Source organism: Aulonocara sp. 'chitande type north' Nkhata Bay, linkage group LG1 (genome assembly GCF_057382095.1).
Source record: "Aulonocara sp. 'chitande type north' Nkhata Bay isolate Kocher_YH1m ecotype deep benthic linkage group LG1, A_spYH_male_GT1.1, whole genome shotgun sequence".
In the NCBI taxonomy this organism is placed as follows: Eukaryota; Metazoa; Chordata; class Actinopteri; order Cichliformes; family Cichlidae; genus Aulonocara; species Aulonocara sp. 'chitande type north' Nkhata Bay.
In genome coordinates, this window is record NC_141344.1 from 12,291,694 (window position 1) to 12,305,079 (window position 13,386).

General features: G+C 40.2%; 1 protein-coding gene across 5 annotated transcripts in view; it reads left to right on the top strand.

Annotated features, from left to right (window-relative positions):
* The first annotated feature begins 239 nt into the window (after window positions 1-239).
* myo5aa (myosin VAa) overlaps window positions 240-13,386 on the top strand; it is a 65,535-nt gene continuing 52,388 nt past the window's right edge. For all 5 annotated transcript variants that reach the window (XM_086271440.1, XM_086271127.1, XM_086271201.1 and 2 more), the window contains exon 1: window positions 240-479. In XM_086271440.1, coding sequence (XP_086127566.1) covers window positions 450-479 — 30 coding nt within the window. In that variant the 5' untranslated portion in view covers window positions 240-449. The remainder of the gene's footprint in view (window positions 480-13,386) is intronic.

The window sequence follows — 13,386 nt, forward strand, 5'->3', positions numbered from 1 at the left end:
TTGTCTGATGAAGAGCTGGTGTGCTCAAAACGTCATACACCACGAGATGCAATAAAAAACATTATTTTAAAAAAGAAACTGGAGTTCTGCATTGTGCAAATTATTCGAGTGTTTCCTTTCCTTTTCTTTCCTGCGTTCCTTTATGTGTAGTATAAAGCCTTGACCATTAGGGGGCGCCGTTTCCCACGCGGCAGCAGTTTTCCTCCGTTTGGCTGAATCATTTTATCCATCATCATACCCAGAATGCAAAGTGAGAGACAGCGAAACCTCGGCAGCCTGGAGCCTGTTGGGTTATCATGGCGATAAGAGGCACGTCTTCCCCCTGAGTCTCCGTGGCAACAAACGCTTTGCTTTCCCGCTACATGAAAACACACGCTGAGCCCCGAGCAGCGCGGAGACCTGCCGGACTTTCAGCCCAGATTGGAGGAAGGACATAGCGAGTGACCGTCATGGCAGCGTCGGAGGAGCTGTACACAAAGGTAACGCGAGTGTGTAGCTTTGTGTAGGTGCCTGCTTTTTGTAGCCGGTCCGCTAAATAAATGTCCGAATCGTGGCTTCACCCTCTAGGAAAAATAGCTTTATAGCGTTTTGTTCGCCCGACGAACAAAACGCTGAAAGTTTGATTTTTGCACCTCGGGGAATGTGCAGGCTCTGTGTCCGCGGCTGCAAATGAATGAAAACGGGGTTGAAACCGCTTAAATCTCGTGTTTAGGTGTTTACATGTAACCTTGGATGAACAGCTGAAATGGGTGCAGCTGACAGATGCAGCACAGTCGTTTCCTCGCCTCTTCCTCCTCCCTTCATAGTCCTCCTTTGCGTGCAGAAACATCTTCCAAAAGATTTACTTTGCCATTGGATCTCCAAAGAGAAAAACACATATATTATTTTTTACGTTCATATTTTAATTTTACTCTCTGGAAGCCAGGGGGCTAGGATGATGCAAAGGCGGTGCCAGCCAACATGGAGGCTCTGCTTTTTCGGCTTTAAACCCTGTTATTTAAGCTTTAGCTCAAACCTTTGCATCGACATATTTTAATGTCAGAGATTATTTTGGATTTAGCTTCTTGGCTCAGTTGTATGAGCCCTTTCTTTATGTACTCTTGGCTCATGCACATAAAGACCGCCGCATCCGGACACTTTAGCATCCTTCCCCTCAGCATCCAGGATGCTCAAAGGCCCTGAAGCCTCGGTGTGGCTGTGCAGACCCAAATAGTCCCTGAAGACACCATGATACTGCTGCTAGAAAGAGGCCTGTGTTGCACTTTTAACTCTCAAGGTCATGCTGTTGTTTTGCTTTTACGTGTTGGTGGTTGTAAATGTGAGGCAGAGATGCAAGAAAGTGGTGTGGAGTGGAGTGGGGAGATGAGTCACCCATCCCCCTACTTTGACAGCTGGTGTCTTTAGTGTGTATAACGTTTGTGGTACAAAGACGGTGCAATGATTTCAAACCTGGACTAAACTCTTCTTTTAAGTGAATCTCTGGACCTTTTTGCAGTCTCTGTTACCTAAACAAAGCTCCAAGGAGGAGACAGTTTTAAACCTTTGGTCACCAAAAGGACACTGAAGTATCCTCAGGGCTGTTTTTCTAGAATCAGTTAAAAAGGCATGTGTTAATTGCTGCATGTAGAGCTAAAGCACTGATGGGAAATCATCTGGAAAGAATGACACTTCTCTGCATTGATTAGATCCTATTTAATGTCAACTTTTGCTGGTTAGACTTGATCATGTTTGAATTTTGTGCACCTATTGTTCCTTATCGTAGACTTGGATTGTATTAGAGTAGCTTTGCATGATTTAAAATAATCCCCATTGATCTTGTAGTGAGCCTTTGTTCAGCCCTTCAGTTCATCCAGTGTCAGAATTAACTTTTTTAGCTCCCTTCATTTTTTCCTTTAAGCCATCTTTCTTCTAATTGGCTGCCCCTCACAAACAGAAGGTTTGAATGGCAGGTGGGTGGAGCTTCTGTGCTTTTAGCTTAGAGCTATGTGCCTGAATTCGCTTACTGACATCCGACAGAGCAAAGAATAGAAAAAAACTGTCTGAAACCTGAGCTTTGGGCTCATAGAAACAACTTTTAGGAAGAGCACCACCATTCAAAAGTATCAATACATAGAAGAAAATAAGGAAGAGCAAAATACGTCTTTGCAGACATCCTTCAGAATTGTCACAATTTACTGCATTTTCTTGAGATTGTGAATTAACATGATCAGGCTTTTGCAAAAGGGAAAGAGTGTTAAAGGATGTCCACACAGGAAAAGATGAGCAGCGATATGGCGACCAGAAACCAGGAATGTAAATGAATTTTAGCAGCTTGAAATAACCATCGTTGATTCAGAAGGGATGGATCTAAACTTTAAACTCTAATTTTTTTCCATCTTTTAAGTGAGAAACTCAGGAAACCACTTTGAATTTCTGTCATTTAGCACTTTCCTAGAGGTCATGAGGATTTCAGGTTGCTAGAGATTTCTTGAACAATCTCTAGAGTGTGTCTGCGGCTTTAGAGGGCTACCTATAAAGCCTGGAATGTTCCCAATGACAACCAGTGGGCTAAAAGTCATATGCAAAAAGCGAATCACTTTATATCTGGACAGGGATTAAAGATGTCACCTTTCCTTTTCTAATTTTGTTTTTTTAAACAATAAAGTGATTAACAGAGAAATTGACTGGCAGATTATTAATTAAGGGTTCTGCTGGGATAGAAAAAAATACACATTAAGATGCATGGATTCTGCTTAAATAGCACTTAGGTGTTCGATTACAACCAGCTACCAATAGATGCTGCTGAGTTTGCTTCCTCTGCCAGCAGGATATGGCTTATAGCCATGCATCGACTGAGCTGCCTGTTTCCATAAAAATCTGTTAAAGCGGTGAAATGGCTTTAAATGCAGGTGAGTGTTTGGTCGTATGTGCTTGCATGGCTGCTGACAAGAGTTCGTTTCTGCTTTGAATGGCACAGTGTATTTTAGGAGGACTCTCTATGTGATTTGCTTTTCCAGCACAGGGGCGGGAAACAGTCTGCCCTCTGTGCACACGAGTCAGCCTTATAGGCGCTTACTGTGCATATGTTATCACAAACATCCACACTCACACACACACACACCAGCAATCTGTGTTTGTCTCCTGCGTGACCTGACTGCCTGTTTAAAGAGAGGTGACTCAGGGGTGAAGTTCTTTGCTTTAAGACTCTAGTCTGTGTTTTGTTTTGTTTGGGTTTTGTTTGTAACTCGGACCAACAATATAAAACGGATCAAGATCAAAACCAGTAAGAGGGAAAGAGAAGCAAAGAGAGGGCGCTCTCGTGGAGAGGAAAGCAAGCTGCACCTTAAAAAGATGACTCAGAGCTGAAAAGGCCTTTTACCGCACAACTGAAGCTTCAAAAATACACTTGAGTGTCATACAGCTGAGTGTTTGCTGCACTATAACAGGCACATGTGCTGTGTTTTTAAAATAGCTAGACTCAACATTGATTTGTAAAACTAAACTCAGAACTAGGGCTACCCCGCATAGCATTTTTTTTTTTTTTTTTTTTTTTTTTGAGCTGAGGTGACCAAGAGTGAGCAGTTGAGCAAGAAGGGGGCGTCTGAGAATATCATAAAGAAAGTTAAAAATATCAGCTCTGCTACGATTACTCAGAAAGTTACAAGCAGTGTACCTATACAGCCACTGGACTTTACAGGAGGAGGTGTGGCTCTTTCCCAGCTAAAGCAAGAGTGCCATAGATTTTTTTTTTGCAAAGTTGCTAAGTTTGCAACAGTGAAGTGAACTGAAGATTGAAGTTCTCTGCTGAGAGCAAGAAGGGTGTCATGCACTTTGAGCTGAGATGCTGGGTAGTTTTCATATTTAAACAAACAAACCAACAAACCAGTGAAGATCAGAATTGAAAAGAAAACGAACGTGTTCCAGCCGCACTGAAACAGCTTCATGATTCGCCGTGTTAGAGAGCTGAACATGGTTAGACTTTTCTTACCATGCATTGTTGCATATAATGCAATAAGAAGCTCAATAAGCAAAATTTAAAAAAAGCACTCAGTAAGGAACAATCTAAATAAAATACAAAAGAAAGTCATGTAAAAAGGTCAGTGTAATACAACACAAAGTCTTTCTAAGTTGTGTTTATATGGGCTCGTTGAATGATCCAGCGTAAGATCCAGTTTTTCCTTTAATAGTAAAACATAGTAAAGGTTAAGTTGCAAAAACGGAGGAAAAGATAGGCATGCTAATAGTAGGTTAGGTCATTACTGCTATTATTTCTTGGTTGATTATGGTATCACACACAGGCACTAAAATATGTGATTATACTATGAGGCGGTTACAAAAAGATCTCTCTGTAGCTGATTAGAAAATTATTCCCACATGAGGTTTTCACAACGCTCAAATTAGTCTGCATATTGTATATTAATTACAGCACAGTATTTATTTATGCTTTTGTTCTTTTCTAAGATAATTTTTTTGGATAGTGAAGCAATGACAATATGAAAGTGGGGGAAGACGTACAGCAAAGGGCTGCGGGTTCATAATTCAAGTGTCAGTTAAAATGTAAATGTTTTCTACTGTAGGAACTTGCAGCGAGCTTTAAGGTAGTGTGTCAAACTGCAGGAACTGCAGGAACTGCCCGTTCTTCAGGGACATATCAGAACACAGTACTTGTTTCGCAGTAGGTATATCTGATCGGCCCTGAAAAGCTGCTGTGTGGGGCTTGACGCTGATTGGTTAAACCTATGCTAAAAGCAAAATGATCAACAATGTAAACAACAAGAATGAACAATAATGTCTCAGTTCCAGCAGTTGGTATAATTTTTTTTCATTTGTCAAAATAGTTGCAGAATTGTTACATTTAAATCACTGTTAAGGATTTATGTCATTTAAAAAGAAAATCAATTTCCCAATTTTTACATTTTTAGATTACTTATTATAGATTTTTAATCTTAACTGTTGAGTCACACTTAATTATATTGTTGTTGTTGAACTCAAGACTTGTAGTGGCTGGTTTTTAAATTTTATATTGATATTTTAATTGTAATTTATCCTTCGAGTCTGAAATATTGTTTACACTGAATGTTTTTGTAAGGGTTTTTGGAAGGCTGGCTTTAAAAAGGATATTTAACATAAATATTCTTCTTATTTCTATTATAATATTTATTATAGGGCACGTCAGACCTACCCAGCATTGCTGCAGTGGAAAGGTACTTAAAAAATGTCATATTTTTATTCTCTGTATTGTTTTTGTGATTGTCCAGCTTGTCTCACCTCTAAAAATTCTCACTGTCTCAATTGACATGGGTCCTAAGCTCAAAGAGCTGCAGGTTGTTTCAGCGAAAATGAGAGCTGTATGATACGAGATAACCTGTTGAGCAAGCTGCACATATGGCCACGTGCTAGTTAGTGAAGTCACACAGTGAGAGTAGTCAGGAGCAGATGATGGAAGGGAAAACACCTGCTGTTACATCACTGGTTGGGGTGTTGCCAGCATGTCTGACCTTTTCAACCCATTGACAGCCGTGCATTGTTGCACTTCTGCCATAACTGAATGATCATTTTGTCTCATTTATTCTGGTATCAAGACGCAGACTACCTAAGAGACCTAAAATGTGGACAAACCTTTTTTGAAAATATTATTTTATGACCTCAAGTCTAAGAATTAATTAATTTAGTGGAAAGAAAACCATTAGTTTGCATATTGTAGCTTGATATGCTGATATCCCTAACCCTTATGGCATTAGCCTGAACTGACCTAAACTTGGTATCAAAGTCTTTATTTCTTACATATGTTTATTACATTTTTGTCAATCTATGGAGAATTATAACTAGCAAACACGTTGCAGATGTTAGTTCGACAGAATATCGGTACCTTCATTTTGCTCTAGCCTGTTTCAGTGGTCTGAACATGGCAAGTCAGTGATTGTACAGGATATTAGAAAAAAAAAAAAGTTCACCTGTTTAAAACACTAATTTCTTGCATAGAGTTGCCTGCAAATAAAAACAACAATAACAACAAAACAAGACAGCGCCACAACCTTTAGTTTTGGCTGCTTTTTTGTGCAGCTGTGTATTAGCCACCATGTTAGCTTGCAGTTTAGTGTGTTTGTCATTATGCACACTTTAGCTGCAAACAGGTGGCCCACAGTTTACTGAGAACCTAAAGTGATATGTTGGACTCCAGTTTAACATTGATGCAGATGACTTTCTGTTTCAGTTATTCACAGTACTGCAATACCATTGTGATACTATAGTGGTAGTATTGTATCGCAGTCTGTCATGAGTTAGTGTAATTGCCACCCCTATTAAATGTGACATTTTTAATGATACGTTAGCATGCTCGTGTTACAAAGCCCAGTTTGATTTAAAAAAAACTTCACGAATAGTCAGATCTGTAGGTGTTTTTCCAACTCGTCAGGTGGCAGGTTTTATATTATTCAACGTCATGGGTTTATTTTTTCCCCTTTATCTGTAATTGAGAGCATGTGCATTCAGTTACTGCCATGACCTGGTTAAAGTAATTGCGCAATCATGTTGTACTCGTTCATGCATGAGGTCATTGCAATCCAAACCAAGATACATGGAAGTATTCTATGGCTGAATGTTCGTGAGTAAAATAGCGAGTCCTTTTAATGTGACTGTGTTGATGTATCATCTGATTTTGACCAGAAAGCATAAATAATGACCAGAATTCAATGGTAAAAGAAATAAATAATTACAGAATTTCAATATTGCTTTACGGGAAGATATTACGTTCCTTGAATAGGCTAGCTCCCTTCATGTATCATCCAGGTTCAGTTTTCATCTTTGCAGCTCCCGGCCTGCAGTTGTTTTTCAGAGCGGCTTGTGAGACGGTCCTGTTTACTCGCCGTCTGCCTCGTAGATCATGTGATCAATGAAGGAAGCTGAGATTTTTGTTGACAGACAGCTGGGAAGGCCAGTCGTCTGCCACGAGGCAAGGAAGTTTGGGGAACGTCGTTGAACGCCACTTGTGTCTGCAGACACAATGGGAAGATTTCATCTGCCAGCGAGCTTTGGAGCTCACTGCTCGATCAGTTAGTGTCTGGTCTTGTGGCGCGTGTGGCTGGAGGCATCCACAAAACCATCAGAGTCACAGCATGAGCTAGAAGCTCGCTCAACAGTCAAAATGAACCGGGAGTTGGAGTATATGTTTCTGAAAGTAAGTTTTTGCTCCTTTTTAAGCTTTAAAGAAATTCCTCCCCTCTTGATTAAATAGTTGTGTCATTATTTTTTAAGGAGATGGATGCTTTTAATGATAAACTGGTGTTTCTCTTTATGTCATATAAAGAACCTTTCTATGCTGTGATTTTGAATTTGGTTTTATTACATTGCCTCTGTAATGGTGGCTGTGGAGCCCCAATCCTGACATGCCCTTTGAAATGGTTATGTCACTGAAATCAGAAGGACAGTAATAACTTCCACTTAGCAACAAATCAGATTTTAGCCTGTGCTGAGTTTTGTTATCAGAGTAACAGCAACATCTTTGTTACGGTTTGACGAAATTGAATCAGTGGAAGTAGCTTGTAGTTTTTCCTGCCTGTTTTGGATGCACATCTGGCTTTGCAGGCTTCAGTACAACTTTGTTGGTTGGATGGACCAGCAATATGTTCTTCTGGATAACTTATCTAGCACTGTCATTGCTATCACATAGATTTATTTGCTTTTTATTGACTATTTTAAATAACAGCTGGAACTGTCTTCCACTTACTCTGTTGGTGTGTTATGGTGTTGTAAATATAAGAGAGGACAATTGTGGGTCCCATTCTCTGCTCTTATATAGTGCAAAGAGGCAAACAACACTACTCCTACACTATGCCAAGAGTCAGCACTGGCCAAACTAATGTGATTAGATGCTGATCAGCGTCACAGCCTCTTAGTAAGAGATCTTGGGCAGTCAGTAGACGATTGGCACACTAGTTGTGCCAATGGTCTAGTTGGGAGCGCAGACAATCAAGGTTCCTTCCTACCAAGCTCTCCAACAGCGCTGAAATCTCTCTAAATCTTGGCGTCATGCTGTGTCTGCCCAGCTGAGCAGAAAAACAGCAGATTCTCACATGAGTGGTATCATGTGATGAGGTTTCTGCAGTCTCCATTGACCGCTTTACTGAGAATATGTGAGCAAAACACTTTTTCGCATACCGCTGCGGCTGTCTGGAAGGTCGCCTTTGCCAGTCTGTGCTACAAAATATATTAAGGTTTTCATCCATTTCCGCTTGACTTACTTTTATGAGGTGCAGTGTACTTGTCTAAATTCCTTTTGCTCCTCTGTTCGGTCAAAAGAACAACATTGTCTCAGTCACTAGACCGAGGAATAGATATTTTATTTGAAGACAGTTTAGCTGCATGTTTGATGTTTCAGGTTGTTCAGCCATAATCCTTCTGAAATGAAAATTATGAGAATCTGAAATATAGTTTTGAAGTTTTTTGCTCTTTTTGTAGCAGGTAGATTACACCTAAAAACCAAATACCCAGAGAAATACAGTCATTTGGAAAATTGTAAATATCACAAAAATCAATAGATTTTCAGTTACATTTGCATGGGAAAAAAGTATAAATCATGAAGGGATTTTTCCTGGCTCCAAATAGGCAGTTAGGGGTGAACCTCTCATGATAAGCATGATTGATCCATAGATAGATAAAGAAGTAGGCTTGTGTTACCTTAGCAAGTCTATGGCTCCTTAATATTTCTGCCTGCAACTGCAGTATGCAGTAAATGTATCACTTTACTGAAGAGGACAAACCCAGCCATGCAGGCTCTCACTTTATGAGAAGGTGAGTTATAAGTGGGGAAAAGAGACTTGCAGTAGGCCAAAAGGTGCCCACTTCTAGAGCGAAAGCTCAGAGCTCCGTATTTGCATCTCTTAAATCTGTTGTTGACTCTGAGCAGAGAGTAAACACTTCTGATGGATGCCCCGCCCCATCGCCACATCCTTGCAACCCCAAAACGTTGCGCTTTACATACTCCCAGCTTCCTGATCTCTGTGACATTGAAAACCTCCAGTACACCTCCAGTTTCTGCATTAGCAGAAATTATTTAATACAGAGAGGCGTTGCAGTCGAATACGGAAGAGTTAAAGCTGAAATGACTTTCAGGACGTCTGCAGGTCTTCTGTGATAACATCAGTTCTGTCATATTCAAAAGGTACCACAATGGCTCCACAGTGTTTGGTGGAAGAGGTTTAATCTTCATCTCAGTAGTTTCTTACTTCTTTCATTTGTTGATTTTTCGATGCTAAGAGCACAAACTTTGGCCGTCATGTAAAGAAGTTGCGGTGTAATTGAGTGAAATACGATTAGCTGGTGTTAAGCCAGAGGTAGCCTAATCAGTTCCTGAGCCTTTGTCTCAATTAAACCAGGATTAGCATCAGCTCAACTTGAAACTTCAAGACCTTTCCCTTCTGTTAATTGACCTGCTGACCCCTACTGTGTACTGAAAACCTTAAGTACAGGAAGAAATCATTTTTGAGATTAAAAATACGTTACACAAACCCAATCCCAAGATTGTGCTATTTGACCCTTAAAAAGAACTAAAATACAGGATTTCTTCTTTTAAATCATTGTCTTCTGAATGTAGCCAATATGAAACAGCTGGAGCATCTGCTATGCTCTCCCCCCCGTATATATAAAGTATATATAGTGTCAGCTAAATTGTTGGTTTATGAGCCAATCATCAATGTTTGGAGCAGGGAAGAGAGCTAAAGCAACATCTTTTAGACGGCAGACGATATAAGAAGCTGCACCAAGACATAGTATGAGATAAATATGTTACTTTCATCCATGAAGTCATGCAAAGCTGCTCTAGTAGTCCATGTGGTATTCAATGAAACCTATACTACAAATCTATTTAAAAACAAAAGTAATTAAAATAAAGTTGACCCTGAGATACTTCCAGAGAAGTATCCTCTTCCACTTGGGGTAGCAACTCATTCCCATCTTGGAGTGGGCGCTCCACCCTGGGTGGGCTTTGCTCACTCTTAGATATAAGGCCTCAGTCATTTAGGAGGAGCTCAGAGTAGACCCTCCATAGCTCCACTTGTACTAGCTTGATTTATTATTTTCAGAGAGCGCTTAAAATGGGGAAGGTTCATTTTAGAAAAAGGTGTTATGTCTAAAAAAAGTGTTCCCTTCATATTTCATACTTACATTTGTATACATGGAAAATCTTCCTGCATGCCAAGGGTCAGGGGAATAAACCGCCAGTGGAGGTCATTTTGCTGCCTCCAAATTCACGAGAATCTATTTCACGGCAATTTGCTGCTTATTTGATTTTATTTTGATTCACTGACAGTCAAAGAATGACCGCCAGATCAGTGTATGGACGTATTATGCTCAATGGATCTGGAATCGAGCACAATATGTTCCCTTTAAACTGTTTTAATAAACAAGTCAGTGACTCTGTCTTTTCCTGAACTGTAAGAAAATAAACTGGATACGCCAGGATTAGTTTCAAATTAGAACAACAATGAGGGACAAATGGAAGTTAATGCTGCAATGTTTATGTGCTGGTTATACTGTGATATTGATAAGAGATGTTGTTTTCTCTTTAGGAGTGAACACATTTTAAATCGCCACACAGAAAACATTTCATCCTTGCTTTGCTGCGACCAAGCATGTGCTGCATGGACGTGTCTTGCATTCAGCATGTGGGGGGAAAGTAGAGACACTGTAGTCACATGATTGCTGATGTCACACATGCTCTGACGTCTTTGCTCCTTTATTGTCATGCCTCCCCTCATTGTCTGCCACCCCAGAAGACACCAGCCTAGCCTAACCAGCCTCCATCCATCCCTTCCACCATCCACCCGTGTCTCTCTGTCTGTCTTTGAGGCAGACAGTCGCTGCACCCCGACTCATCACATTTTTCTCTCCAGCATTTAGATGCTATTCTTTTCCAGCTTCTTTTTCACTGTGGACGATGATGTCCTTGAAACATGTAGATGTCTGTCAGTTTCTGTGTGTGATTGCGAGTGTGTGAGAGAGACTGCGTGGTTTCAACCTACATCTCTCCTCTATTTCCGAACCCAGGGGAATTTGTTGGACTATAAATATGATTCATTACCTCTGCAGCTGTACTACAGTGCTGTCTTTCCTTTCCCCCTCCATGTATGTCTGCTAATGTGCAAATTGGGAGCATATTTCAGTGTTAACTAATTCAGGATAATCGTGGTGTGTGAAACAAGTGCTCTGTGTGTGTGTGTGTGTGTGTGCTTTTTGTGACAATTACCAGGATCAGAAAGTGTGCAGCTTTGCCTCTGTGAGGTGTGATGATGCTCAGAACTTGCTGTTGCTATTTTTAGTCTCCATCCTCCTCCTCTTCTCCTCCTCCTTCTCGTTCTTTCTGCCTCTTTGTTGCCATGAGGCTGGCTGCTGGGATGGTCTAACACAGGGAGTGATGACATGTTGGAATGAGGAGGAAGATGGTAAAAGCCTATATTCACCTGCTTATAATTCCATCCAATCTGTCTCTCTTAATTCCTTTTAAGTAGCTTTATGTGTATAGAAATCATATATATTAACAACCACTTATGAGTGTTTTGTGTCTTATTTATCTGTGATTGCCATGCCAGTGGAAAATCCCTTCGCTCCTACTTTGAAATTTCAGTTGCTGCGAACCAAATAGACTCTGCAGAGAGTTTCTCATACTGCAGTTGAACAGGCTCCAACTCCACACTCATGGACTGCAGCTGGAAACGGTAGCCTTTGTTTGGGTCATCTGAAGATCCACTTTTACGCTGGAGGATCACTTTAACCAGAAATTTAATCAGGTGAACAACTGGTTTATGTACAGGTACACCAAACTCACCAAGGCTGCAGAGGAGATGAGGCAGTTTGAGTCTGTTCACTGGATGAGGAACTCACTATAGAGCCAACGTATTGTTGCTCTGTTATTTGTTACCAGAGTATGCAGTGAGATATAGTTTTGCAAGTGACACAGAAAAAAAGAAATGCGTAAATTACATTCTCATTCAAATCCTGCTCATTGAATACAGCTAATTATCAAAGGACAGTGTTGGGTGGATGTTACTGAAAAACTTTGATTCTTGTCTGTACCAGGGGCACTGGACTCTGTTTTTCTTGGATTAATATTTTTGATAAGAAAAAAAGACTTCAATAAGAGAAAATACAAAGGTTATGGGTTCAACAAGCCCTTGTTTATTTTCTAGAATAAAACTAGTCCATACTGAAAAACTTTTCATCATTTCCTCCTTTTTTTAAAATATTCTGTTTGGCTGATAGAAAACTTACATACACTATCCTCCCGAGATCCAGCCTATGCAGTATGCCCTCTTTTTATTCCCACTTTTTATTCCAACAAACTTTCCTCACAAGAAAGTTACAGCTGCCAACTTTAAAGCCACAACCAAACATATCGACCATGATTTAATGATGGTGGTCGTTATCTGGCACAAAGCAAAATCTCGCTGAAGTTGGAAGGAAAATGGTGGAAAGCTTTTTATGCGTTTACATGAGCTGAGCATGGAGGAACAGTTTCTGCTGTACGGGCTGGTAGAGTAAGGCCAGTTTTCCAGCAGCTATGCCAATAACCTGACCTGTAATATTAAGATCACAATCTTTAACATGATTGTACAGCCTGTGCTGCTTTGAGAAGACTAAACGGAGAGAAAACACCAATATAAACATGAAAAGATCCTAAACCTTCATGAGTAAAAGCTTAAAAAGGACGTTTCATTTAAATCTACCTTCTTTCTTGTTTTAGGAGTTTTGTGCCGCTCAGTCAAACATGCTGTTTGATAAGTTTTTGCCTTGCAGAGTGGTGTTTATACTTGTCTTAGGCAGATGGTTGCCTCTCCGTGAGCCAGAGGTTTCTTTTTATAGTCTTTACCTTGCAGTATAAAGGTTTTGAGGCCACTGTTGTTGTGATTGTGTAAATAAACTGGATCAAAATGTCTGGAGAAAGCTTGGTAGGGGCCATTGGCATGTCGATGAATGTTGCTCTATTTCATGCTTTCATTTAAGAAAACATGCATTTGATCATGTCTGATTTTTTTCCAGTAATGAACATTAAAAGTGGCTCATCTGAAGCGACGTAGCAGAATTTACCAGCAGCCTCTCTAAAAATGATCTCAGCAGCCATCCCAAAAGAATGTCACTTTTACTAAAATTGTTCTGTTCTCTTGTAGAGAGTTATCTATTTATTTAATTTTGAATAAAATTACTGTAAATCCACTGGAATTCAAATAACAAAGTGTCTCTTATGAGAGATAAGGCAGGATGTTTGATGCTGCAGATGATAGCGAGCATCGGTGTCAGACAGTAATGTGGTTGAATCCTGTGGTTTGATCATTTGGGTGGTGTGTGAGAGCTTCTTCCTTTTAGCTGCTGTTTCATGTGTAACTCGGCACAGACGCATAGATGTGCAGTTTCTCC